The sequence below is a fragment of the Nansenia antarctica genome (assembly GCF_963989245.1).
Source record: "Nansenia antarctica genome assembly, chromosome: 13".
NCBI lineage: Eukaryota > Metazoa > Chordata > Actinopteri > Argentiniformes > Microstomatidae > Nansenia > Nansenia antarctica.
The window spans coordinates 23,010,081-23,036,952 of NC_137683.1; the positions used below are offsets into that span (position 1 = coordinate 23,010,081).

General features: G+C 47.9%; 1 protein-coding gene across 1 annotated transcript; it reads left to right on the forward strand.

Moving 5' to 3' along the window:
• Positions 1 to 110: 110 nt before the first annotated feature.
• Positions 111 to 24,061, forward strand: abcc13 (ATP-binding cassette, sub-family C (CFTR/MRP), member 13; the record flags this gene model as incomplete). Its single annotated transcript, XM_080544116.1, has 20 exons — positions 111 to 147; positions 5,849 to 5,867; positions 6,800 to 6,929; positions 7,053 to 7,240; positions 7,436 to 7,613; positions 7,895 to 8,128; positions 8,528 to 8,593; positions 16,123 to 16,260; positions 16,704 to 16,850; positions 19,417 to 19,639; positions 19,834 to 19,988; positions 20,253 to 20,408; positions 20,993 to 21,186; positions 21,408 to 21,528; positions 21,864 to 21,965; positions 22,174 to 22,305; positions 22,719 to 22,877; positions 23,244 to 23,410; positions 23,592 to 23,786; positions 23,932 to 24,061. 20 exons carry the CDS (start codon positions 111 to 113, stop codon positions 24,059 to 24,061), a joined length of 2,871 nt encoding a protein of 956 aa, XP_080400242.1.
• Positions 24,062 to 26,872: the final 2,811 nt, after the last annotated feature.

The window sequence follows — 26,872 nt, forward strand, 5'->3', positions numbered from 1 at the left end:
GAAATCTAAAGATTCGTGGCTGAAACAAAAATGCTTGGGGGCTGCTAGAGGGCCTAGTGAAGGCCAGGCGCGGTCGCAGACATCACTCCGCTCAAGGACAAATAGGGCCAATGGAGCCCGGTCAGACGTTGGCTGGGCAGTGCCGAAGTGAGCGGTGTGGTCGGGAGAAGCACATCGTACCTGTCGATCTGACTCCAGACCTCGTTGAAATTGGGGAGAATTAGGGAACATTACATTAGCCTACCGCACCACGAATACGCTCTGCATTGTTCCCGCAGAATGGCGCTGATTTCTATTCAGTCAAGTATGGAATATGCGAAAACACTTCTCCCCGAGGCACTGGTGAGGTAAGCGTGGACACGGTGCGCAGCAGTGGCGGCGGCTGGCCAATAGAGGGAGCTAGGGCGCCGCCCCCACCTTCCCACGCTTCCTTCCACTTCCTAGTTCCTACTTGTAAAAGTTATTTTTTTTTAAATAAACATTGTTTACTCATAAAATGCGGCTGATATTCTGTCGGCGCCTATCAGCATTCATTAAAAATCCTCCAATAGAATAAAAATTGTATCTGTGTGAAATTCACTGTGAAAATACATAATTATATATATATATACAAGGGTATTGATTGATTGATTGAAAACTTTATTAGAAGATTTGCAGAAGTAGGTACATGAAAGTACATATTACATACAAGGTCAACTAACAGGATAAAAACCCAAGAAAGCCACTGGCTTATTTCAATTGGGGTCCTTGATTCTCAATTCATAGGGTCCACTTAGAGTTCGCAGACGAGAACACAGATGAAGTGCTACTCTTCTGAATGTGATCATCGGCTCAGGTGGTAGAGCTGGCGTCTAATCCCTGGCTGGCTATGTGTCGAGGTGTCCTTGGGCAAGACACTGAACCCCAAATTGCTCCCAATAAGCGGGTCGGCGCCTTGCATGGTAGCTTGCCGCCATTGGTGTATGTATGAATGTGTGTGTGAATGAGAGGTGTGTGAATGAGAGCGCTTTGGAATAATTTTACATTTACCACAACCTCCCAGGCACGTGTGTTGTCACAGCGATGGCCAGGAGAATTATTGAATTCTAAACCTATGCCCAGCCTGTACCCTCACTCCTGTACTGGATTTTAGAGGACTGGATAGGTTTAAGCAATAGGCCTATGTTAGTTGGTTTAACCTCTCCACAATTTTAACACATTGCTTCTATTCTTTCCTTTGAGCTACATTTCTACGTTTTTTTTGATTGATTGAAAACTTTATTAGAAGATTTGCAGAAGTAGGTACATGAAAGTACATATTACATACAAGGTCAACTAACAGGATAAAAACCCAAGAAAGCCACTGGCTTATTTCAATTGGGGTCCTTGATTCTCAATTCATCGTTACATGTAAGACAGACAAAAAAGCTAGTACTATCTACAAGATAATACAGACAAATAACTATTACTATCTACAAGATAAACACACATCCATCATGGGAAGAACAATACAACAAAACATAAGGTATGTACAGCGGGTAGGACAGGTGGGGACATACACCACAGGTGGGGGCGGGGGACAAAACACAAAGTATGTACAGTGGGTAGTTCGGGTCTTTTAATCTGATTTTTGATTTAGAGGGTCCAGTTACGGATTGCAGCCTCCTGTAAATGTTTTTTGAGAGTGGTTTTGAAGGTGGGCAGTGTTTTGCACTCCTTTAAGATTATAGGAAGGGCGTTCCACATTTTTACTGCATAGTTTGCAAACGAGTTTAACCCCTTGTTTGTGGTGCAACGCGGTTGAACGTGGTTCGTGGAGCTTCCTCTGGTGTTGTATGTGTGGACGTTGTTCACTTTTTGGAAGTATGTTGACAGGTACTTGGGTGTCTTTGTGGTGTAGCGTATCTTGAAGACCAGGCCCAGTGCAAGCTGCTGCACTCTGTCAACTACTCGTAGCCAATCAAGGCTCAAAAAATGAGCAGCGGTTAGATGTGTCCTAGGGTTGAGGCCTAGCAGAAGCCTAACCAGTTTATTTTGGGCTGTCTGGAGTCTTGTTTTATGGGCCTTTGTGGTTCTATAGTACCATGATGTTACGGCATAGTCGAAGTGACATTGAATGAGAGCTCCTGATAGGGTCCTCAGTGTGTTTTTACTGACAAGTGAGGATATCCTGTACAAGAATCTAGTTCTATGGTTAACTTTTTTGATTACTTTTGCTGCCATTTTATCTCCGGAAAGATTTGCCTCTAAGATGGAGCCCAGGTATGTAATATCCTCTTTTCTTGTGATATTAATGTTACTGTCGTGTATTCTTATTGGTTATGAATCAAAGAACAGTTAGTTTAAGACAATTTAATCAGTTACAGGCAGATTTATACATTACATGCGTTCCCCATGGACCTCGGGTGGGAAGAGAACGCTCTCTCCCTCTGTCCCCGTTTCCTTCCAGAGGGGAGGGGCCAGCGTGTGTGTGTGTGTCTTTGCCCAACCCCCAGGTCTCTGATAGCTGGTCCAGGGGCCATCTGTTAATGATCAGTGTGTGTGTGTGTGTGTGTGTGTTTAAAATATACTACATATTCATACATAGATCATACATACTACAGAAATATACGACATTACCCACTTTTATTTTAAAATTTTCAGCCTTTCTGAGTTTAGATGGGGATCCGTATAGGATGGTTTCAGTTTTACCTAGGTGTATTGATAGTTTATTGTCAGCTAGCCAGATGCAGATTCTACTCAGTTCAGTGCTTAGCGCTTTTTCCACCTGCAATATGTCCCTGTCAGAGACCAGCAGAGCCGAGTCATCCGCGAACAGGAACAAATTGCAATCACATGCTGATGACATGTCATTCACATATATTAGGAACAGTAAAGGTCCCAAAATGCTTCCTTGTGGAACGCCGCAGGTCACTGGGAGGGGGGGGGACAGTGTTCCGTTCACACTAACCACCTGTTCCCTCCCCTCTAAGTAGGATTGCATCCAGCTCACCGATGTTCTATCGAACCCAATTGCTTTCAGTTTATCTAACAATATGTGGTGATCTACTGTGTCGAAGGCCTTCTGGAGGTCCAGCATGACCATGCCGCAGTACTTGCCCGAGTCCACCTCATGGTTGATGTGGTCGTTCAAATAGAGAAGGCATGTGTCAGTGGAATGGGATGTTCTGAATCCTGATTGAAATTCATACATCAGCTTTTTTTCGGTAAGGTACCTATCGACCTGTTCATAAACTATTTTTTCCATAAGTTTCGAGATGGAATTAAGAATAGAAACAGGTCGGTAGTTGCCTGGGTCTAATTTGCTTCCTTTTTTATACAGTGGGGTTACCCTTGCTATTTTAAAGTCAAGGGGGACGTGTCCCTGTTTGATGGAGAGGTTTATTATGTGGGTGATGATTGGGGTAATGGAGGCAGCTGAGTCTTTTAGAAATCTGGCTGGAATATTGTCATGGCCCGTGGCCTTTTCTGAGTGTAGAGCGCCTAGCTTTTTAAACACCTCATCGTTTGACACCATGGAGAGTTTAAAATCATCATTGCGTACACCCAGTTTATTGTAGAACTCACGGATGTGCTCTACACCATAACGCCCTGAGTGGGGTGGTAGATTGTTAACTAATTTAGTGGCTATGGTTGTAAAGAAAGTGTTTAAGCACTTAGCCACATCCAGCTTGTCTGTTAGGAGAGAATCACCAGATTTGATGCTGATGTTTGTAGACCTGGTTTTGAGTTTTTGACTGCAACCTAGTTGGCTATTAAGTAGCTTCCAAAGGTCACGTGGTTTGTTTAAGTTTTCTTCGATTTTGTTATCGAGGTATTCTTTCTTAGCAGATTTGGTCATGGTAATTACCTGATTGCATAGTTTGTTGCATTGTTTTTTAATTTTCTCAAAGTGGGTTTTGTGATCTTCGTTTAAGTGTTTCACTAATTTTGATTTGCATTTTTGAACTTCAGAGCGTTTGCGTGTGTGAATAATGATGTTGTCAGCTGCAGAATGATGCTGTCTTTTTCTATTAATCTATTAATAGAAGTACTTTCTGTTGTATTTTTATAATGGAATTTCAGCCTCAATAAATCTTGAGCCATCAACCATCATCTATGGTTAACAGAGTTCTCTTCTCATAGGAAATAGCCCATATACAAACATTCTGGAGAATGTTAGCCTACAGTCTTAATGTACATTATAATTCATTATTGAGTGAGTGTCCAGTACAGTAGTTTGTCTATAGTATTCTCATCATCATCTCTCATCAATTTAAACATTGCAAGAAACTGCAAGAAAACATGCAATTAAGTACTAAGCACTAATTAAGTACCAATATTGTATAGTTGTTTCAGAAAATGGCATCACTTCTTTGTATTCAAAAGATTGAAGATTTTACCTTGAGACCTGTAATACGGTTTCCATTTGTAGGATTTACCCAGTATGTTTGACCTGCTCTGTTGTCCAAAGGAAAATGAGAATATGGAGACAGTTGGAAGTAAAATGACCAAACCCTGTTACTCCCCTGCGCCCAGTATTTCAAAACATTTAATCTGGGGAAAAATGGTGTGATCGATGATCTCTATTTATCTGGTGTAGATTTACAACCGTATGACCCCTGAACTCTGACAGACCTGGCAGGTGGTAGGTAACAGAAGCTACAAGAAGCTTTTCCCACAGCTTTTAAAAAAAAAATATATATATATATATATGTAAATATATATATATATATATATTTTTAGGGCATTTCTGCTTTACTGGGATAGAGACAGTAGAGATTGACAGGAAGGATGGCTGATGGGTGAGAGAGAGGGGGATGACATGCAGGTCATTATGTTGATGGCTGGAATCAAACCAGGCCCATTGCGATGATGGTCTGCGAGTGTGCCACGCCATGCGCCACCTTCCCACTGCTCTTAATCAAGGTCATTTCAATTCTGAGGAATTGTTAATTCCAAAGTCGTGTTTATTTGTAGGCCTAATTGCTTGTTGAACCTATGGGTCTGATTGTCTGTGTTTACAGTGTCATTTGGCACCGTAACAGCCCATTCGTCAAGCAGATGGTCTTTTTTTTACTGTCTTGTCCTTGTCCTGGGGACTGGGGAGGGGAGAGAATATGTTGTTTTGTTTATCACACTGCCAGGAGAGAAGAAAATGCAGTAGTGACCGTTTGGTTCAGACTCAGTTTGCCTATTAGGCCTATAGTTAAATGTCCTCCCCATTTCTGTTAATTGATTGTGGATTAAAAGGGTACAGCATGATTTTACTGTTCATAAATTGAACATAAATCTCTCCCCCTCTGTCCTGACCCGACCCAATCTAACCTGCGTGACACTGGCTGCCAACAGTGTGTGATGGAGGAACGCCTAGAATTGTGGCCTGCAATTTTTATTTCTATTTTTTTTAATTTAACCTTTATTTAACCAGGCAAACATGTAAGAACAAATTCTTATTTGCAATCGCATCCTTCTCCTCGGTCCCAAAGGAGCGCTTTGTCACAATGTTGACAGTCTGCAAACACGCCCCCAGCCGCGCGCCTCTCCCATTGGCTACAATCGCTATACCATTATACGGCCCAATCAATGTCCGTGCCAGCTTCTATCTACTTATTGTAAGGCAAGATGCTACAATAGGAATGATTTCTTCTTTTCTACTCAGGCGAGAAAAAATAAATCTTCGGGTCATCATAAGTGAATGCGGTTGTATAAGTCGCGTGCTATCGCAGCACTCTGCTGCTCTTGTGCAAAGCGTGCAGATGTGCAAACCCAGTAGGACTGTTATGTTATTATAGCCCTGCGAACCACTGCAGAGTCTGCTCTCTGTCCCCTCGCTGGTGGCCAAGCTGGCGGGTGAGTCTCTCCCCAGGTGTGCGTCCTTGTCCTTCAGGGGCCGAGACGCTGAACAGGTGAGTTCAACAGATGTATTTATTTTTTTCTTCTGTTTTACTATTTTCCTTTCTACCATCTTCCTCGATCGGGACGGGCGGCGGTGTCTTCTATTGTTATTGTTCAGAAGGAGAACGAACGGGACACCACACGCGCAGGAGCCTGTCACCAAAAATGACCAATCTTAATCCAACCTATGATAAAGGATACGTTTTGTCAGACACATTGATTCTTTCTTTGCCTTTCACTTAATTTCCAAAGTATATTTGAAGAGCAAAAACTATTGTTTCATTGTTTTCATTTGTATCATAAAAATATTTTATTTTTTTAATCATAATAAATATTTTGTATAGCCTACCTACAGTTTTCTGCATTTGTGCAGGGAGGTGGCAACGATATACTATATTTAGTTACATTATACAAGTTGGAAGGAAATCAGTACACGATGACAAAAACCTGTTATTTCTTTGATCTGGCAGTGCATTCAACGTTGACAATTTTCTGTAAGGCACAGATCCACAACATGTTCATGGGAATACCTGAAGTGATCCACTGTCGCAGGATTGTCTTCTTGGCAGCCAATAACACTTTCTGTTGAATAGGCCTGAGGTCGAGATCTAATCCATACAGACTGTCGGTGAGTTGAAGACGATTTGTCTAGATTTGACTAATGTTCTGTGGCTCGGTGTGGGACCCTTGACAGAGCCGAACCCTGGAGAGAGATGTGTCGTTCCTGAGCCGCATATCCTACTGGTGGCTAAACAAGTAAGACTGTAGAACCCTTGATGTCGTATGCCATCTTACATTACATCTATATGTATCTACAGGCTAAGGAACAGTGTCTTTGATCTCCATCATGTAACAAGTCAATCCATCATTATTATTATTGACATTGGGTTTCATTAGGTATATCGTAGTACTGCGTCTGATTGTGGTGTTCTGTTGTGGTCAGACTGGTGTCAACCGGTCGCCGACGGACGCTACAGCGGTCAGACCTGTGTTGCCATGGCGATGACAACTCTGCTCGGACCCTCTGCTCCGCCCTGGAGCAGCGCTGGAGGCCAGGGGGGCGGGGCCAGGAGGTAATCAAGTCAACTTGACTGGCGGAACAGAAGACTGGACGTTGTTTCTCTTGAGTCTTTTTTCCCCCTATGATACACCCTCCGTTTGCATGTGTTGTGTACAGTATGTATTGTGTCATGCAGGACTGTGAACAGGAGAACAATCGGGAGACAGAAAGAGAGGGGGCCTCTCTGTCAGGAGAGAGACACGCCCCCGTTGGCCCCTCCCTGCTTCGTTACCTGTGTTTGTGGCTCCGCCCCTCCCTGATTCCATTGATCCTACTCAGGATGACTTCTGACCTTCTGGCTCTACTGCCTCCCCTGGCCCTCAGGTACACACACACACACACACACACACACACACACACACACACACACACACACTCATGTCCCTTAAGAATTGGTTAAACATGACTAGATTGTTTCCTCATTACTAGATGGAGCTGTACATTGTGAGTACCATGTGTACGGTAAATACTGTAAAAACAGGTGATATCCCCCCCCCCACACACCCGCTTTCCCATCAGGTGTGTCATCCTCTACTGTGAGAACCAGCCTGTGTTTGATTGGTCGAGGCACACCTACGCCCTGGCGCTATTGGCTGCTGTGGTGTGCCACGCCCTGGTTCAGCAGGCTAGCGAGCGCCACAGCAGGATGACAGAGGTCGAAGTTCAGACGGCACTAAAAGGAGCTGTGTACAAGCAGGTACAGAGCACACAGCCTTCTCTCTCTCCCTGTAAACACAGGTACATCTGGTCGCATGGATGACCTTGGCGGGGCCGGGGAATCACCCCTTTCCTCCCGAAGAACGCAATTGCAGCAGAAATGTTATAATATAGGCCCTGTTTTACCTATAGGCTTCTCCCCCTCCCCTCCTCCTCCATCTCCATAGGCTTTACCTATAGGATTCTCCCTCCACCCCTCCTCTTCCACCTCCATAGGCCCTGATTAACCTATGGGTTTCGACCCCCTCCCTATCTCCATAGGCCCTGTTTCGGTCCTCCCCTGCCGTGGTGTTGAACTCCCTTCTGGGTGACACTTGTCGGGTGGCAGAGCTCCCAGCGGCCCTGCCTGCTGTGTGGTCGTCAGGGCTGCAGGGGGCGCTGTGTGTGTTTCTGCTGTGGAGAGAGCTGGGTCCCTCTGCCCTGGCTGGACTGGGTCTACTGATGCTGCTGGTCCCCCTCACCTCTGTTGTAGAACGCAGGGCCAGAGACATACAGGTTGGTGTGTGTGTGCGTGTGTGTGTGTGTGTGTGTGTGTGTGTGTGTGATTGAGAGAGTGTGTGATTGAGAGTGTGTGTGTGTGTGTGTATGTGTGTATGTATGTATGTATGTATGTATGTATGTATGTATGTATGTATGAGTGTGTGACAGTATGTGAGAGTTTGTGTGTGTCTGTGTGTATGAGTATAGGTGTGTGTACGCATGCGTTTGTTTGTGCGTGTGTGTATGTGTGTATTAGTGTGTATTAGTGTGTGTGTGTGTGTGTGTGTGTGTGTGTGTGTGTGTGTGTGTGTATGTATGTATTAGTGTACGCGCGTGCGTGTGTGTGTGTTTGTGTGTGTGTGTGTGTGTGTGTGTGTGTGTGTGTGTGTAAAACCCAGTCTTTCTCTGCTACAGAGGGCTCTAGAGAGAGCAAGGGGGGAGCGAGAACACATCCTGCAGGAGATGCTGAGTGGGATCAAGGTGAGGAGTGTCTCAGTCTGCATCCCAAAATCCTCCAGTTTGATTTTAGCCCATCTATCATTATTCTCTTTGGCAAACACAATGTTGTTGGTTCCCAGAAGAATTATAGGATTGCACTGCAGAAGACAAACAATTTACTGGCACTTTGCCTCACTGAACAGCACTGTCAGCCCGCCAGGAACCATCCATTCTCAGCCATACATGTTTTACTCACTCAGCCCAACATTATGGAGGCACCTGGCCATTGTATTTAGAAAATACTGTAAAATATATATCTGGATTTGAAATACTTGCATCTCCTCAAATACTGGACATGTTGTGTAACCAGGGAGTAGCTAAAGGACTGTAGAATTTAGGAAGGGCTGGTTATCTAACTAACTCGGAGCTAAATCGGCAGTGTAGGAGGATACAGGCAGGGGGGCGCCAGCAACCCTTTAGACTAGCAGTACTAGCATTAGCATTAGCATTAGAATTAGCATTAGCATTAGCATTAGAATTAGCATTACAACTAAACACACAGTAATGTAGCAAAGATGAACAAACACATTTATTTAGACAAATGATATATACATCCCCGTATATACTCCCTCCCAGCCGGCCACACACACACTCAATCACTCACTCACACGCAGGGCCTGGCCTGGAAAAGGCTTAGAGTCCCGGACTGAAAGGAGCGCGTTGAGGCCTGGTTGGAGCTCGCATGTGCTTCGAGGAAGGCAGCAGACAAAGGGGGGGGGGTGACGTAGCAACTCGAAGGGAAAGGGGCTTCTTCGTAGTCCACGACGAGGTGTGAATGGCTCAGGTCCGGTGGTCCACGGTCGGTCGCAATCCACCTCGTGAAGGCGACGGCTCTGTCCAGCTTGGGTCTCGCTTGGTCCAACGTTAGCAGCCGGCGGCTGGCAAGGCTGGCTAACGGGGACACAGCTAAACTGGGCTAGCGCTGCCAACTCAACGAACTCCGAACTCCCGCGGTGCTGCGGGTAGCCCGTGATTCACTACTAACAGTCAATGCCAAAGGCAGGTCTCCTCCGACACTCAGAGTCTCCCGTTCTCCTTGTGGACTGTTGAGAGATGTTGAATTGCTGCTGTAAGGTTTGCCCTCTGTCACAGTGGTAAACTCGATAATCACTCTTCAGGTCTTCAGCTTCAGCACGGTGTGCGTTTTACTGACTCCGCCATCTTAGATCGACTTCTCGTTTCTCTCATTCGGTTCCTTCTGCTTCTTCTTCTCTCGTCACTCTCAGACCACAGACCACTTCCGTCGCTATATATACACCAACCGAACATACATCCGGTCACGTACGCCAACCAAACCCACGCCCACTAATCTGGCGCTTACACAATACTAAACAAATCTAAGACAGAACTTATACAATTACAATAACAATACATACACCTTCATGAAAACGTACATGAACAGTATGGAAAATAATAAAGGAAATAACAGGGGCAAAATAGGGCTGATTCGGGGAAACTAACTGGCTCTAAATTGTGGGCCTTCATAACAGCCGCCCCATGAAACCCTCGGTTTCATTTAACTATGGAAGGCACACTGGCTAGGCTGCTCTAGCAGCGTGAGGTATGAGGTGATAGTGTCTAGGCTAGTGGAGGTCTGAGGGCCAGGGGGCATCCCATATCCCCACTCCCTTCGAGTGGGGGGTGTAGGTTGGTAAGGGTCATAAAACTCATCCACAGCAGGTGGATAGTCATCTGGGTACAGGGACCCTTGGGACCTCTCCGGATACTTCAATGGCTCTTCCTGCCAGGCATGGGATGGTGGGTACCTGTCAACCTGTCCAAAGACCTCTTCATAATGGTTTCTCCTTGAACCTCTGGGTTCAGCACGACTTGCATGGCTGTGTTTCTCCAATTGCTCCTCTGCATCTCTGGGTCTCTCTCTGTAGAGACCCTGTGTAGTCTCTGGGGAGTAGAGTTTCGGTGATCGCCTGGGTTGGCTTTCATAATGTCTCTCCTCTTGTACTTGGCTGAAGTTTCTTTCGTATTGGTCTCTAGTAGATTCCAGGTGGCCCTTGCTCATGTGACTGTAGTCTTTGGAGACAACTGTGGGACCTTGGCTTTTGTGCTCAACCTTCTCTGATTTGTTGGCTTGGAACTCTTTCAGAAGATGACACAGCTTGTCCTTCAGGAAGTTGGCCTCTTCCACATTCTCAATTTGTATGTTGTTCAACACATCCAAAACATTGCCTGTGTCTGGAGTCTGTGTCCGTGTCATCTCAGCTCTGGAGCTTGTCCCCTGGTAGACACCCTGTGGCTTGGCAAAGGTTTCCTGCCGTGGTCTATTAGAGTCATCAACACGTATTATTTTAACCACATCCATCTCCTGGTCTGTGGCATCAGAGAACCGGCTCTTCCCTCGTAAGTTCCTTCGCCTTTTCTTGCCGTGTTTGAACGGACTTTTACGGATGCGTGGTTTCGTGTCTTCGGCTACGGGGTCGTCCAACAACACCACAACTCCGCTGCTCTCCGTTGGCTCCGCCTCTAGCTCCGGCTCTGGCTCCTCCTCCTTCACCTTCAGTTGGGTGTAGGCCATGGCCACAGGTGCAGGCAGAGCTAGCTCCAACTCAGCGGTCAGCGGAGTATCGTCCGGCTCTGGCACCGCCGGCGTCTTCCTCCTTTGAGCTGACCTCTTCCTCACCGACAAGCTAGTAGATCTTTTCCTCCTCGGTTTAGACAAAGGGCTGGTAGATCTTCTCCTGCTGGGTTTCGAGACAGGGCTGGTAGATGTTCTCTTCACGCCCTGGACTTCGATACGCACTGTCTTTGCTTTAAGGAGGTCTATGGCGTAGACGTCCTCCTTTGACCGTACGTAGAGCTTCTCATTCTTGTAGGGCGCAACGTCTAGCGTCCCCAGCTTCTGGACGTTGTCTGGTAGCGCCGCATTCATGGAGTCCACACTGGGGTGAAGGCAGTTGATGGTCTGCACTTCTTCGGTTCGGACATGGAGGGATGACGTAGCTCTCCCGTTTCTATCTCTCCACTCGGTAGCGCCTTGGAGGGCCCACCCAAGCGCAGTCTTAACAGCCATCGGGCAGCCTCGTGGTCCTCTCAGCGGAGGACGGAGCGACACGATCAGTGCAGCGTTGTCCGAGCCGATGAGAAGGGTTGGCTCCGCTCCTTCTATCGGATGTAGGTCTACTCGCCGTAGGTGGGAATATCTTGCGCGTAATCTCTCCAGGGGGTAGTCGTAGCGGGAGAGCGCTAGCTGGTCTGCGGTGAAGACATTCTGAAGCCGATATCTCTCCGACGGCCGCCCCGCCGGGGAGATAGAGAAGTTGATTCTCGCCCCGGTGACCTCTTTAAGGTCGCGACGTATCGTGCGCAGAGTCAGCTTCTCCTCAGTCCCTTGGAGCCCCAACTGGCGCACTGCCTCCTGGAGAAGGATGGTCCGTTCCGACCCGTCGTCTAGAACGGCGTACGTGTCGTACACAGCGTTGTTGTGGTGAAGTCGGACCTTCACCACCTTCAGTAGGACCTTGGAGCCGCTGCTCTGGGTTGGGTCTAGGTAGTAGACAGGGGTTTCCTCTTCCGGTGCGCGACCGGACCTAGGGCTTCTGGTGCCCTCCGTGGACCTGGCGAGGGAGACCTCGTGTAGGATGTTGAGGTGGACCTCCTCACAGCGGTTGCACTTTCTCCTCAAGGTGCAGTTCTTAGCCAGATGGTCGCGCCCACAGTTCCAGCACCTCTTGTTCTCCTCGAGCCACCTCTGCTTGGCCTCGGTACTCAGGTTGTTGAAGTCACTGCACTCATTGAACCAGTGCTTGCTGGTGCAGTACGGACATGGCGGTGGACCTCTCCGTCCCTTTTGAGGGGGTTGAGAGGAATCCTTTCCCTCAGGTCGGGCTTTCCTCTCTCTCCGAGGCTCCTCCTCCGTGTGCAGCACTCCTACTGGGCGTCCTCTGTTCGAGCTCGGCCTGTCCCAGCGGTCTCCCTTCTCCCTCTCCTTCTTCGGCTCAGCGTAACCCATGGCGTCTACGTTGGTGTCATGCACTTCCTCCAGTAGGAACTCCGCGAAGGCAGCCATGCTCAGACCCAACTTCCCGGGGTTACGAACGCGCTGCTGTCGCCGGAACCTCTCCTGCCGGAAGCGTGGGATCTTGCGGAGCAGCCGCTCTACGTTGGAGGTGCTGTTGATCTCGCTGGCGCCAGCTGGGCCCTGCGTCTTCAGCATTCCAACCAAGGTGTGCACGCGGAGCGCGAAGTCATCCAGCGCCCGTTCATCCTTGATGGGGGCCTGCTGTTCGAGGGCTTGCAGTTCAGCAAGGGCGTGGTTCCAGGGACGACCGTAGCGGGCATCCAAGTCGGCGAGCGCTCTGGTGTAAGGTGTCGGTGCGGAGGCATGGGCCAGAACCATGTTGTGGGCTCTGGGGTTCCTCACATGCTGAAGGAGAATCGCATATTTGTAGGACTCTGAGCAGGAGTCGTCCAAGAGCGTGTCTAGGCAGATGCGTAGTTCCACATACTGGCTCCTGTCCTCGTCCTTGAAGAAGGGGAACTTGGGTCCCTCCACCTGGGGAAACATCCTGTAGTGGATGATCGGGGCTGGAGTGACGGTCTGGGTGTCCGGCCTGCATGCCTTTTGGTTCACTGGAGGACCTAGGGGTGTGCTACGCTCTTGGGGAATGGCTCCCCTCCCGGGCAGCGACGCTGGCTCCCTCTGGGCCGCGTAGCGGTCGGGTCCCTGGTCCTCTTCCTTCAAGGTGGTCAGCTGGGCCTGTAGTTGGACAGTCATGGCGGGGGTCATGGAGCCATCGGCGGGGGGTTCAGGAGATGGCACTCGAGAGGGCCGTGCGGATGATGCTCTGGAGCTACGGGCCGACGGAGCTCTGCTGATGCACACGTCGCGCATGGTCTGCATCACTTCCTCCATCTTCTCCGCGTGCAGTTGCTCTCTCTCCATCTGGAGGCGGTCGCGCTCCATCTGGAGGTGTTCACGTTCTAGCGCCTCCTGGCGCTGCCTCTCCGCCGCGCGGTCCGCCCCCTCCATCTGGAGGCGTTCACGTTCTAGCGCCTCCTGGCGCTGCCTCTCCGCCGCGCGGTCCGCCCCCTCCATCTGGAGGCGTTCACGTTCTAGCGCCTCCTGGCGCTGCCTCTCCGCCGCGCGTTCCGCCCCCTCCATCTGGAGGCGCTCGCGCTCGAACTGGATGCGTTCCCTCTCTAACGCCTCCTGGCGCTGTCTCTCCGCCGCACGTTCCGCTCCTTCCATCTGGAGGCGTTCACGCTCGAACTGGAGGCGTTCCCGCTCTAACGCCATCTCGGCCTGTTGGCGCATACATTCTGACAGCGCGGCACTACTCCCTCTGGAGTGCATGCTATCCGCCCCAGAGGCAGAACTGCCCACGGAAACCCTGGACCGGGAGGAAGCCACTGAACGGCAGGAGCTAGGTCTCGAGCGCGCCGTACTGGGAGGCAGATCGTTAAGGCTGAGGCCCTCCCTCTTCCGCCCGCAGGCGCTGTCAGACCGGGCCTCTCCTTCCGGCTCTTCCGTTTCTACGGCAAAACCCTGCTGTTCTGCCATCTCATCCTCAGGCTGGTGCTCTTTGATGGCTGTCTCGGTGCTAGCCACCCGCGCGCCGGCGGACACCTCGGCCTCTCCGACCACTGTATCCCGTGGAGTGCGCTCCTCACTACCACTCAGTGAGCTTTCGAGCTCAAGCTCATACTCTTGTAACCTCTGAGGCAACCGCGGGACTCTCTGTGGTCGTGGCTCTGGCTCAGGGGGCGGAGAAGGGGGGGTAACTGTCTTGTCTGGTTGGCTGCGCTCAGCCATGCTATCACTACACAACCTATCCGGCTCGAAGGACCAATTGTAACCAGGGAGTAGCTAAAGGACTGTAGAATTTAGGAAGGGCTGGTTATCTAACTAACTCGGAGCTAAATCGGCAGTGTAGGAGGATACAGGCAGGGGGGCGCCAGCAACCCTTTAGACTAGCAGTACTAGCATTAGCATTAGCATTAGAATTAGCATTAGCATTAGCATTAGAATTAGCATTACAACTAAACACACAGTAATGTAGCAAAGATGAACAAACACATTTATTTAGACAAATGATATATACATCCCCGTATATACTCCCTCCCAGCCGGCCACACACACACTCAATCACTCACTCACACGCAGGGCCTGGCCTGGAAAAGGCTTAGAGTCCCGGACTGAAAGGAGCGCGTTGAGGCCTGGTTGGAGCTCGCATGTGCTTCGAGGAAGGCAGCAGACAAAGGGGGGGGGTGACGTAGCAACTCGAAGGGAAAGGGGCTTCTTCGTAGTCCACGACGAGGTGTGAATGGCTCAGGTCCGGTGGTCCACGGTCGGTCGCAATCCACCTCGTGAAGGCGACGGCTCTGTCCAGCTTGGGTCTCGCTTGGTCCAACGTTAGCAGCCGGCGGCTGGCAAGGCTGGCTAACGGGGACACAGCTAAACTGGGCTAGCGCTGCCAACTCAACGAACTCCGAACTCCCGCGGTGCTGCGGGTAGCCCGTGATTCACTACTAACAGTCAATGCCAAAGGCAGGTCTCCTCCGACACTCAGAGTCTCCCGTTCTCCTTGTGGACTGTTGAGAGATGTTGAATTGCTGCTGTAAGGTTTGCCCTCTGTCACAGTGGTAAACTCGATAATCACTCTTCAGGTCTTCAGCTTCAGCACGGTGTGCGTTTTACTGACTCCGCCATCTTAGATCGACTTCTCGTTTCTCTCATTCGGTTCCTTCTGCTTCTTCTTCTCTCGTCACTCTCAGACCACAGACCACTTCCGTCGCTATATATACACCAACCGAACATACATCCGGTCACGTACGCCAACCAAACCCACGCCCACTAATCTGGCGCTTACACAATACTAAACAAATCTAAGACAGAACTTATACAATTACAATAACAATACATACACCTTCATGAAAACGTACATGAACAGTATGGAAAATAATAAAGGAAATAACAGGGGCAAAATAGGGCTGATTCGGGGAAACTAACTGGCTCTAAATTGTGGGCCTTCATAACATGTTGTTTGTCTCCCATTAAGTATGCTTATTTGCATTGAGGATTATGTCATACATCATATAAAATACATCATCTGGAGATCTGGACTATACCTTGTTACACTCAGCTCTCTTCTCTCTGTTCTTAACCTCCTTCCCCCCTCCTCTGTCTCTCTCTACCTCCTCCCCTTGCTTGCTCTCTATCTCTCTCTATCTCTCTCTATCTCTCTCTTCTCCTTCTCCCCCACTCCTCTACCATCTCTCCCTCTTCTCTCTCTTTCTCTTCTCCATCTCCCCCCCTCCTCTACCGTCTCCCCCTCCTCTCTCTCTGTCTCACTCTACCCCCTCTTCTTGCTCTCTCTCTCTCTCCTCTCTCTCTCTCTCATCTCCATCTCCTCCACTCCTCTACCGTCTCCCCCTCCTCTCTCTTTGTCTCTCTCTACCCCCTCTCCTTGCTCTCTCTCTCTCTCATCTCCATTTCCTCCACTCCTCTACCGTCTCCCCCTCCTCTCTCTATGTCTCTCTCTTCCTGTCCGCAGACGGTGAAGATGTTGGTCTTGGAGGTGTGGTTTCAGCACAGGGTGGGCGTGGCCAGACAGAAGGAGCTTGAGATACTAAGGATTCTGGGATACCTGACAGCCTTTTCCCTATTAGACCACGTTTGTGTGCCATTCCTGGTAGGAGTCCTAGGTGGTGAAATACACCATAAAAACCTGTAGTTAGAATTGAATGGTGCTGTATGAAAAAAATACTGAAAGTACTAAGATTGCGCTCAATAGATTATTTATTTTCCCAAACAAGTTTTTGCTGATGAAGTATATACTGTAGACAATTCAGATGTACAGCTACGTAGATGACAGCTAGCAGATGAGGAAACAGGAGTTGGAGAAAGCTGTGTTTTGGAGATCTTGCTTTCACCTGTCCAGTAATGATGGATCAGTGAATACTCTCTCTCTCTCTCTCTCTCTCTCTCTCTCTCTCTCTCTCTCTCTCTCTCTCTCTCTCTCTCTCTCTCTCTCTCTCTCTCTCTCTCTCTCTCTCTCTCTCTCTCTCTCTCTCTCTCTCTCTCTCTCTCTCTCTATATATATATATATATATATATATATATATTTCTGTCCAGGTGTATCTGTCCTGCTTTGGTGTGTATGTGCTGGTGGATGATGGGAATGTTCTGACAGCCTCCCAGGTTTTCACGTGTGTCTGTCTGTTGACTATGCTGCGCTCACCGATGAAACGGCTGCCCTTGCTCTCTCTGCGCCTCACACAGGTAACACACACACACACACACACACACACACACACACACACACACACACACACACTCACTAACTCACTTGCAGACACACACACACACACACACACACACACACATTCACCCTGCCCTGTTTGTCCTCTTTGATTGACAGGCCTGGCATTCCCTCCTCCGTCTGGACCATTTCCTGTTGTCAGTGAAACCTCTTCACACAGGTACAGTAACGTGGTGCAGTGTGTCTGAGACCACAGTGTTTATCTGTGTTGTACCTACCAGAGTCCCGTAGGTAGTGTTCCTGAGTGTGTGTCTGCAGTGCTCTGTTGGGGGTTGTATGTGACACACACACACACACACACACGGTGACCTCACTAGTTTCTCTGGTCTCTAGCTCCAGCCCTGATCCAGGATTTACTATCATCTGTATGAGCTGGAGAACACCGAGCACAATGGATTCTCAGAACTGTGTGTGTGTGTGTGTGATTGTGTGTGTGTGTGTGTGTGTGTGTCTGATGTTTTCTCTTGATTGATTATCTCTTTCAGACAATGGTGCACTTTCAGGAAATGGGGTCAAGAAGAATTGTGTCCCAGAGGAGCTCTCAGAACGGTGCGTGTGTATGTGTGTGTGTGTGTGTGTGCGCACACGTGTGTGTGTGTGTATGTGTGTCGCACGTGTGTGTGTGTGTGCGTGTGTAGCATGGTATTGTGTATTACCTAACCTGCTTACACAAACATTTGAGGCATGGATTACACATATGCAAAGACACACGCACACACACACACACACACACACACACACACACACACACACACACAATGTGATGACACAGATTCTCTGGCGACTTTTACTGACATGCGACCTCGAGGGACAGGGCGAACAGCCAACCTAATCTGGGGGGGGGGGGGGGGCTCTGATGGACAAGGGGCTCAGCTGGAGGCCTCTGATTTGATAAGAGGCTCTGCTGGAATGGTCTGAATGGCTGATTGGCCTAATGAGAGAGAGAGAGAGAGAGAGAGAGAGAGAGAGAGAGAGAGAGAGAGAGTGAGATCAGTGTGGTGAGGTTGGTAATATAATAATATTTGCCATTTAGCTGACGCTTTTCTCCAGAGCGACTTACATTACAGTGAGTGCATACATATTTCAGTATATAGGGTCCTAGCGGGAATGGAACCCACAGTTCTTAGCGCCACGCTCTACCGACTGAGCCACACAGGACCAGTTTGTGTGTAGGAAGGAGTGGGAAGAGGGGTCGTAATAATGGGATAGACGACAGATTGATAGCATGGATGGGGGTGGGGTTTGTGTGGGTTTGTGTGTGTGTGTGCGTGTGTGTGTGTGTGTGTGTGTGTGCGTGTATACAGATATCATGAGAGTCCAGTGGGGCAGATGACAGTAGTAATTGCTGGTCATGGGGGGGTGAGGGGGGTTAAGGGGTATGCATGGCATGTAAAAGAGAGGCTGAATTACAATGTTTTCTAATCCACAACACAAGCCTGTGAGGCTAAGCACATTATCCCTCCCGAGCCCTGACCAGCAATTACTACTGTCATCTGCCCCACTGGACTGTCATGATATCTGGATACAACAGGGGAAATAAGTACTTTGTCCAGTAAATGTATTTCCAATGAGCCTATTCAAGTGAAATTTGCACCAGACTTTGGTATTAACTCAAACAATCCAGACAAAAAAATCGAAATACATTAAAGTCCATATGTAAATCAAGTTATGTGTAATAAAGTGGAATGAAACGTAGTAAAAAAAAGTATTGAACACACTGCAAATTTCACTTCAATAGGCTCATTGGAAATGACATTTACTGGACAAAATGTTGATGTGTTCAATACTTATTTCCCCCATTGGACATGCACACGCACAGACACACACACACAGACACACACACACACTCACACACACACACACACACACACACACACACACACACACACACACACACAGAGAAGTGAGAGAGTATGTAACACAGAGAATGTAACACACACACACACACACACACACACATACACACACAAACACAACATTGATTAAGCATTTCCCTTCTGTTCCCCAGATGCAGTAAGGATATGTTAAGCGTGAGAAAAGTCAACACAGAGCATCTGTCCTCCCGTGGGGTAAGTACAGGTTTATGACCTGTTCTCTACGGAATATCAAGTTGAAGGTCTTTATTTATCCCCGAGGGGAAATTTCATTATCACAGCAGCAAGATTAAAAAGAGTATGGGGGGATATAAAAAAGACACATAATAGATAATGAATATAAAATACGGAATAAATCGAATAGAAATAAGGAAACAAATAGTGGACTCAACAGTACGGTACAGACTAAAATAAAAAAAGACAGCTATGCATATTAAGAACATTGTTAAAGATGTTACAGTCAGTGTGAGGTCAGAATACGTGCTCTATAGTCCATGAACACAAAAGCTCTTCAGTCCAGTAGAGGTGGCCATCGTGAGCCTCAGGAACCACCATATATTTTACGACCAACACAAATCTCCACCATGGTCCACAGGTATACTGTCTCATTGCTTCATTTCTGTGTGTATTTAAGGCATAATTCTCCTTGCAGGTGAGCAGCAGTGGGTGTGTTCGTCAGTACCTGTGTGCGTGTGGCTGGGGCTGGGTGACGCTGACTGTGCTGGCCCAGGTGTGTGTGTGCGTGGTGTGTGTGTGTCAGGCCGGGCTGTTAGCACAGTGGACCAGAGAGGCTAAAGAGCTACAGGGTCTGGAGGAGTGGAGGGAACTACGGACCTCACGCCTCTCGGTCTACGCTGTCCTGGGGCTGCTGCAGGGTAGGTGTGTGTGTGTGTGTGTGTGTGTGTGTGTGTGTGTGTGTGTCTGTGTCTGTGTCTGTGTCTGTGTCTGTGTTTTGTTGGGAGTTACATACTCTGGATTGTATACTTACTTACTGTACTTAATATGTGTGTGTGTGTGTGTGTGTGTGTGTGTGTGTGTCTGTGTCTGTGTCTGTGCGTGCATGTTTCAGCTATCTCTGTGTGCTGTGTTGCGTTCGCTGTAACACGTGGTTCTCTACGCGCCTCCTGCCGTCTCCACTCCGAGCTCCTCTCCTCTAAGCTCCGCCTTCCTCTGCGCTTCTTCCAGACCACGCCCAGTTCACAGGTGCTACACAGCCTTACACAGGTGAGTCCAGGATAGCACATATGTATGTGTGTGTGGCTCTCTCTCCCTCATATTCTCTCTACCTTCTCCTCCCCTCTCTCTCGCCCACTGGACTGTTCTTCTGCACCCGTTCCGAGGGAGTGGGTGTGTGTGTGTGTGTGTGTGTGTGTGTGTGTGTGTGTGTGTGTGTGTGCCTTACATAGGTTGTCTAGGATAAGCATTCATATACTGTATATATCAGGGTTGAAATCCTGCTGTACTCTCTCTCTCTCTCCCTCTCCATAGTCGATGTATGTGATCGACAAATTAGTCCCCGCCCACCTGCACACCTGGCTCACCTGTTGGCTTCAGGTGTGTGCGACGGTGCTGCTCATTGGCTACAACTCCCTGCTCTTCAGCCTGGCAGTCCCACCTTTGAGCATCCTTCTCCTCACCCTGCAGGTGATAAGAGCTAAATCTCTAGGTAACCTGTGTGTGTGTGTGTGTGTGTGTGTGTGTGTGTATGTGTGTGTGTGTGTGTGTGTGTGTGTGGAACAGAGGAACAGCGCCTTAACAATACAGAGGGTTTAGTTAGAACAAGAGGGCTGTAGATACATTATGTAGTAGGCTTGCATTCTTAAGTCTTGCCACTAGAGGGAGCAGTCACATCACTGACACTGTTCAAGGCAGGATGTGTTTTACATTTGATATTTCAACTGTGTATTGAGTCCAATAAAATGTTTCTATTCTCTCACTCTGTCAGTCATACTGATATGTTTGATATTTCTACAGGGCTGCCATGGAGTCTTTGAAAATAGAGGTCATTGAAAGTGCTTGAATTCCCCCCTCTCTCTCTCTCTCTCTAAAAGCGGACAGTTACTATTATATAAATTCTCATAGATCTCATAGATCTGTCTCAAACTATACCGTGTTTGGGTTCTTGAATTTGAGGGAATTGAGTCTTGAAAATCCTTGAAAGGTGCTTGAATTTGATGTTTCAGAAGGAAACCCTGCAATTCTTTCTTTCTATTCTCTCACTCCGTCAGTCGTACTACCGGGCAGCGTCAGGTCAGGTGAGGAGGATGGTGGCAGACGCCAACTCTTCTCTCTCCCTCCTCCTCCGTGAAGGGCACCGTGATGAGGTCATCAACACCCAAGACCGCGTTGACGCCCTGAACCTTTGCTACGATGCCCTCGACGAGCACCTGATGTGTCGCTACAACAGCATCTTATTGGACCGGTTAGAAAAGACACACACACACACACACACACACACACACACAGACACACTTTCTTAATTTTACCTTACCTACCGGGGATCAATACAGTACCTATCGATCTATCTATTTATCTATCTACATACACGAAAACACTTCATCAACAATTCCTGTGTGTGCGTGTGTGTGTGTGTGTGTGTGAGTGTGTGTGTGTGTGTGTGTGTGTGTGTGTGTGTGTGTCTAGGTGGATAGCAGTAAGGCTGGATATGTTTGCTGGGGCTCTACTCCTCCTGGTCTCTTTGGCTCTAATGGGCTCTGATCTGGACCCCAGTGCTGTAGGGCTGGCCCTGACCTACGCTCTCAGTGTGAGTACACACACACACACACACACACACACACGCACACACACACGCACACGCACACGCACGCACACACACACACACACACACACACACGCACACACACACGCACGCACACACACACACACATAATCACACGCACACGCACACGCACACACTCACACACACACACACACTCACACACGCACACACACTTACACACACGCACACACACACACACACACACACACGCACGCGCACACACACACACACACACACACACACACACACACACACACACACTCACATTCACTCTCACTGGTAGTTTACACATGAAGAGGATGATGATGATTTGGTTGCAGGTTAGAGAAGTTCTTCATCTCCTGGTCCAGACGTCCTGCGACGTGGAGAGCAGCGCAGGAGTCCTTCAGAGGATGGACAAGCACACACATGAGCAGAGAGAGGTACAGCACCCGGCATGGAACACACATAGGAACATGGTAGGAATTGTGCATGAGCCATCAGTGAATCTCAGGCTGTTCCGATATTGAGAGAATCATGTTAGAATCATTGTCTGTCTGTCTGTCTGTCTGTCTGTCTGTCTGTCTGTATGTGTGTGTCTCCCCCCCCCCCCCCTCTCATTCTCTATATCCTCTCCCCCACCTCTCTAAGCCCCCCGGGACCCTGCCCTGTACAGTGCCCCCTAGCTGGCCAGAGGAGGGAGTGCTGGAGTTTAGCAATTATAAGCCAGAGATTAACCCCTCGTCCACTGGACTGTCTTTCTGCACGCAACCGAGGGAGAAGGTGTGTGTGTGTGTGTGTGTGTGTGTTACGACCACATATAGAATCTAGGGATATGGGATGTAACAATAAGATAAAGCCGGGGGGACAAGAACCAGAGGCGACGGGAGAATATAAATAAAACCACATTTATTGTAAAAAGGTAAAAAGGGTAGCACAAACAGGTTTCTGAGGAACACATTAACTGAAAACTACTCTATGAAAAGAAGAGCGATGTATATAAAGGATAAAGTAACTGGCCAAGTGGTAACCCTAACCCTAACTAACAGATCAAATGCAAATAAGACTAAAGTGCTACAAAACATAAGACTAACAAACACAACATACAGAACTAAGATATCATACTCGGTACTGTGTGCGTGCGTGCATGTGCATGTTTCTTTTATGTATACATCATACGTGTGTTTACCCTTCAGGTGGGTGTGGTGAGCAGGTCAGGGGCTGATCTCGACGCCATCGTCAGTTCTCTGTTCCGGTTGGTCGAGGGCCGAGGAGGCGTGGTGATGGTTGACGGGGTGGACGTGGCCTGTGTGGGACTCCACGACCTCCGCAGCCGATTGGCTGTTATCCCTCAGGTGAAAGACACGCGAGACACCTGGTTACTTTGGTCCTCTGTGGCTCAGTTGGTAAAGAATGGTTCTGAGAACATTTAGGTTGTGGGTTTGATTCATTTTGATCATGGCTGGTGTATGGCTGGATATAATATTATAATTATTAAATATAATGAATATTATATACGGTAGGTGGTGTCATGCAATTGCTAGTTTTTATTGTTGTTCCCCAAAGTTCCCAGTCATCACATACAGTAATGTTAGAAAATGATTTGCTGTTAACCTCAATATGAATAAAAAACCAAATAAGAGTCTAGACTCTAGATCGTAAGTGTGTGCTTTTATTTATTTATTCTTTTCTTCCTCGTCCTCTTCATCGGTGTGATGAAGGCTCCTGTGCTGTTCGCCGGCTCCCTGCGCTCTAACCTGGACCCCTGGGGTTGCCATAGCGATGCCCAGGTATGGCAGGTGCTGGAGAGGTGCCACCTGAAGGAGACGGTCAGTGTGTTGCCCGGGCAACTGCTTCACCCCCTGGGCTATGGAGGGGCAGGGCTCAGGTGAGCGGAGACGGGGGCACAGGTGTACGATAGTAGCCTCAACCTCAGAATAAACCCCTATTCAACTATCTTAAACAACCTCTCCACTGGATAATCCTGTGAACCTGGCTCTACTCCCCCCCCCTCCCACTCCTTCCCCTCTCACTCTCACTCCCTACCCCATCCCCCTCTCTCTCTCCAGCTCCAGCGAGAGAAGGCTGTTGTGTGTGTCTCGAGCCCTACTGAAGAGTTCTGTTCTCCTGGTGTACGAGGACCCCCTCCCCCCCGTAGACCCCGACACTGACAGACTGATCCGGAACATTCTCCACACCGAGTTCTCCCACGGAACCGTTCTCACCCTCACACGGAACCCCTGGAACATCACCCAAACAGACAGGTGAGGGTTCCGTCTGACTGCCTGTTCTTTTTCTATCAGTTCAGTAGATTTTATATGAAAATGTCTGAGAACCTGTCTCCCTCCTCCCCCCCTCTACCCCCCGGTCTCAACCCTCTCCTCCTCCTCTCCTTCCTGTCTCCCCCAGGGTATTGGTACTGGAGGGGGGTTGTGTGGCTGAGTTTGACACCCCTTCTGTCCTTCTCCTGAAGGGGGAGCTGTATTCCCAGCTGCTCTCTGAGGGGCAGAGAGATTCCAGCACAGAGGAAGAGGAGTGAGCGCCCGCAGCACTACGAAGGCTTGTGCTCACATGCAGATGCGACAGTATCTGAGTTGGTGTGAACCGGATCAACCTCTACCTCAACACTCATGTCATGTAGCTGAGACTCAGTTCAAGGGCTTGTCATGTAGCTGAGACTCAGTTCAAGGGCTTGTCATGTAGCTGAGACTCAGTTTGAGGTATAATCCTTTAACATGTCGTGACATCATAGCCTTGATGACTGTAAGACTGTTATTATGTTGTCAATGTGTAACTGAGATAGAGAGGAGCTGCCTGGCTTGTTGCTGAGGCATACCAGTGTACACGTCATGGTCTCCTAGGAGTGATGTATATGTAGACATGCAGCACTAACAGGTATAAATGCTATAGGTCTCACAGCTGCCTCAATAACAGTGTACATCAGTGAGTCTGACAGCAGCACAACCTTATCACCTCTAAAGGCTTTTCTTCCTTCTGACTCATTCTGTGTCAGCCTCTTGTTAGCCCTTATAAAACCCCTCTCTCTCTCTCCCTCCCTCTCTCTCTCTGTCTCTCTAAAATGTATAAATCTCTGCTGATTGAATAGGGCTACTATTGACTAAGTGATTCCTCACCCAGCCCACTATATTATGGCTGCAGTAACCATTCAAATGGTCTCAGGCAGCACACAGCACAGCCGTACGTTCTTGGGTGAAACACAGTTTGATTCCTGTTTGATTACTTAGAATCTATATATTTATTTTTTTAACACAGTGTAGCAAACTGTGATCCGTTTTCATTGAATAGAAACATAATGCAGTCACACTCTACGGGTTAGAACAAGGAACAATGAAGGAATAATATTCCTTTTCTCCAGCTTGTGGAGTGGGTCTGCTTTAGCCATCCGTTCTGTTAAAAGCAATTTGTAGACCTTTAAAAAAAGAAGGGAAAAAAAGTTATTCTTCCTTCTTCTAGCATTGTGACTGCCGAAGGCAACTGGTACTAGCATAGATGACTTGTTCTTATGATGACTGATGGATAGATGATTCACTTACTTAGACAAAATGTATTTGTTGTAAGTCGCTTTGGATAAAAGCGTCCGCTAAATGCCAAAAATGTAAATGCAGGAATACTTTTTGGTTCCTTTGGATAGGGTCTGATTTAGGCCTCCATTAAGCAATTTGTAGACCTTTATCTTTAAAAAAAAAATGTCAGTCTGTGTTATTTGAACTTGTTTGTTGTTGGATGGTTTCTCAATTAAACATTTCTGAACCTCTTGGCATTCCTAGGTTCATAATAACCGCCACACCGTTTTCTACACACACACACACACACACACACACACACACACACACACACACACACACACACACACACAGAGGTTGCGTATTTAAATTTCAACATAACAAAATGTGAAAGCTGTAGGGACTCTCTGTACTGTACAGACCTACAGTATAATTAGACATCAAATACAACACACATACAGGGCTGCATTCCAAATCATGTTTAGACATCACTGTACAACACACGTATGCAAATGCACACAAGCTTAGGTGTGGGGCAGAGTTACAGGCCGGAATTAAAAATAATTTTCAAGACAACACTATGTGCTAAGCTACATATAAATCCAACAGGGAATCGCTATGTGGCCTATATAACACTGGAAGAATCACAAGCCACGAGCCAATCAGAGTTGGGGGCGAAAGAAAATAAAAGAGGACTTAATTCCTTTATTACGATTATTAGACTGCAAACAATTACAGTAATTTTTTATGCAACGAGAGCTTCTCGATCTGCGCAAAATAAAAGAATTAATAAAAAAAGAAAAACATTTGGTTGGCAGACTTGTTGGTCCAGGGTCAACATAATAAAGACGCTCCAGGAGCACGTCCTACTTGGTGACATCATGTCCTACTTTGTGACATCATGTCGTGCTTGATGACATCATGTCCTACTTGGTGACATCATGTCCTACTTGGTGACATTATGTCATTCTTGATGCTTGACCGTTTATTTTTAAGCCGATTGACGATTGAGTTCTGATATTTAATAGTTTAAACACAAGAGATGAATGCAGACTAACAGCTATATGACCCTGTGCGTGCAGTATGGCAGCTGTGTGTGTGTGAGTGTGCGCGTGTGTGTGTGTGTGTGGGTGTGTGCGTGTGTGTGTCTAATGAGCCGAGAGTCCTTTCTAGATTAAAAAGCCTCTGTTACTTTAATCATTTCCTGAGCTTCAAAAAGCAGTGATTACCCATATCTAAAATTACCAGAGCCTGTGTGTGTGTGTGTGTGTGTGTGTGTGTGTGTGTGTGTGTGTGTGTGTTTGTGTGTGTGTGTGTGTGTGTGTGTGTGTGTGTGTGTGAGTGTATGTCGGTGTGTGTGTAGGCGTGTGTGTTTGAAGCCTCCAGTTGAAGGGGAGGACTCGTTTGTTCAACTGCATGAATACACCACACATCACATACTGGAAAAACTGTCATAACTGTAAGACTATTCCAGATCAATACAGAGGGTGCATTCGTAAATATGCAAATGAAAAAATCTGCTCTGTGCACTCTGGTTTCAACTGAAATCAGTTAATTTTCTAACAGTCAGAGGGCACCCTAGTGCTCTCAGAGCGTATTTACGAACGCACCCACAGTGATAAAGCACATTCGTGGTAAACAGTAGACAGACTGTTGGTTCCTCCCATGATCATAATCCAGACCTCTTCTTACTGCCCGTACTAAATGACCAGACCTCCTCTAACTTACTGGCAGGGTAATCACTTAAACTAATCGTTGCTAACCAGTTATAGGCTACTCAAATCCTGTGTGTGTGTGTGTGTGTGTGTGTGTGTGTGTGTGTGTGT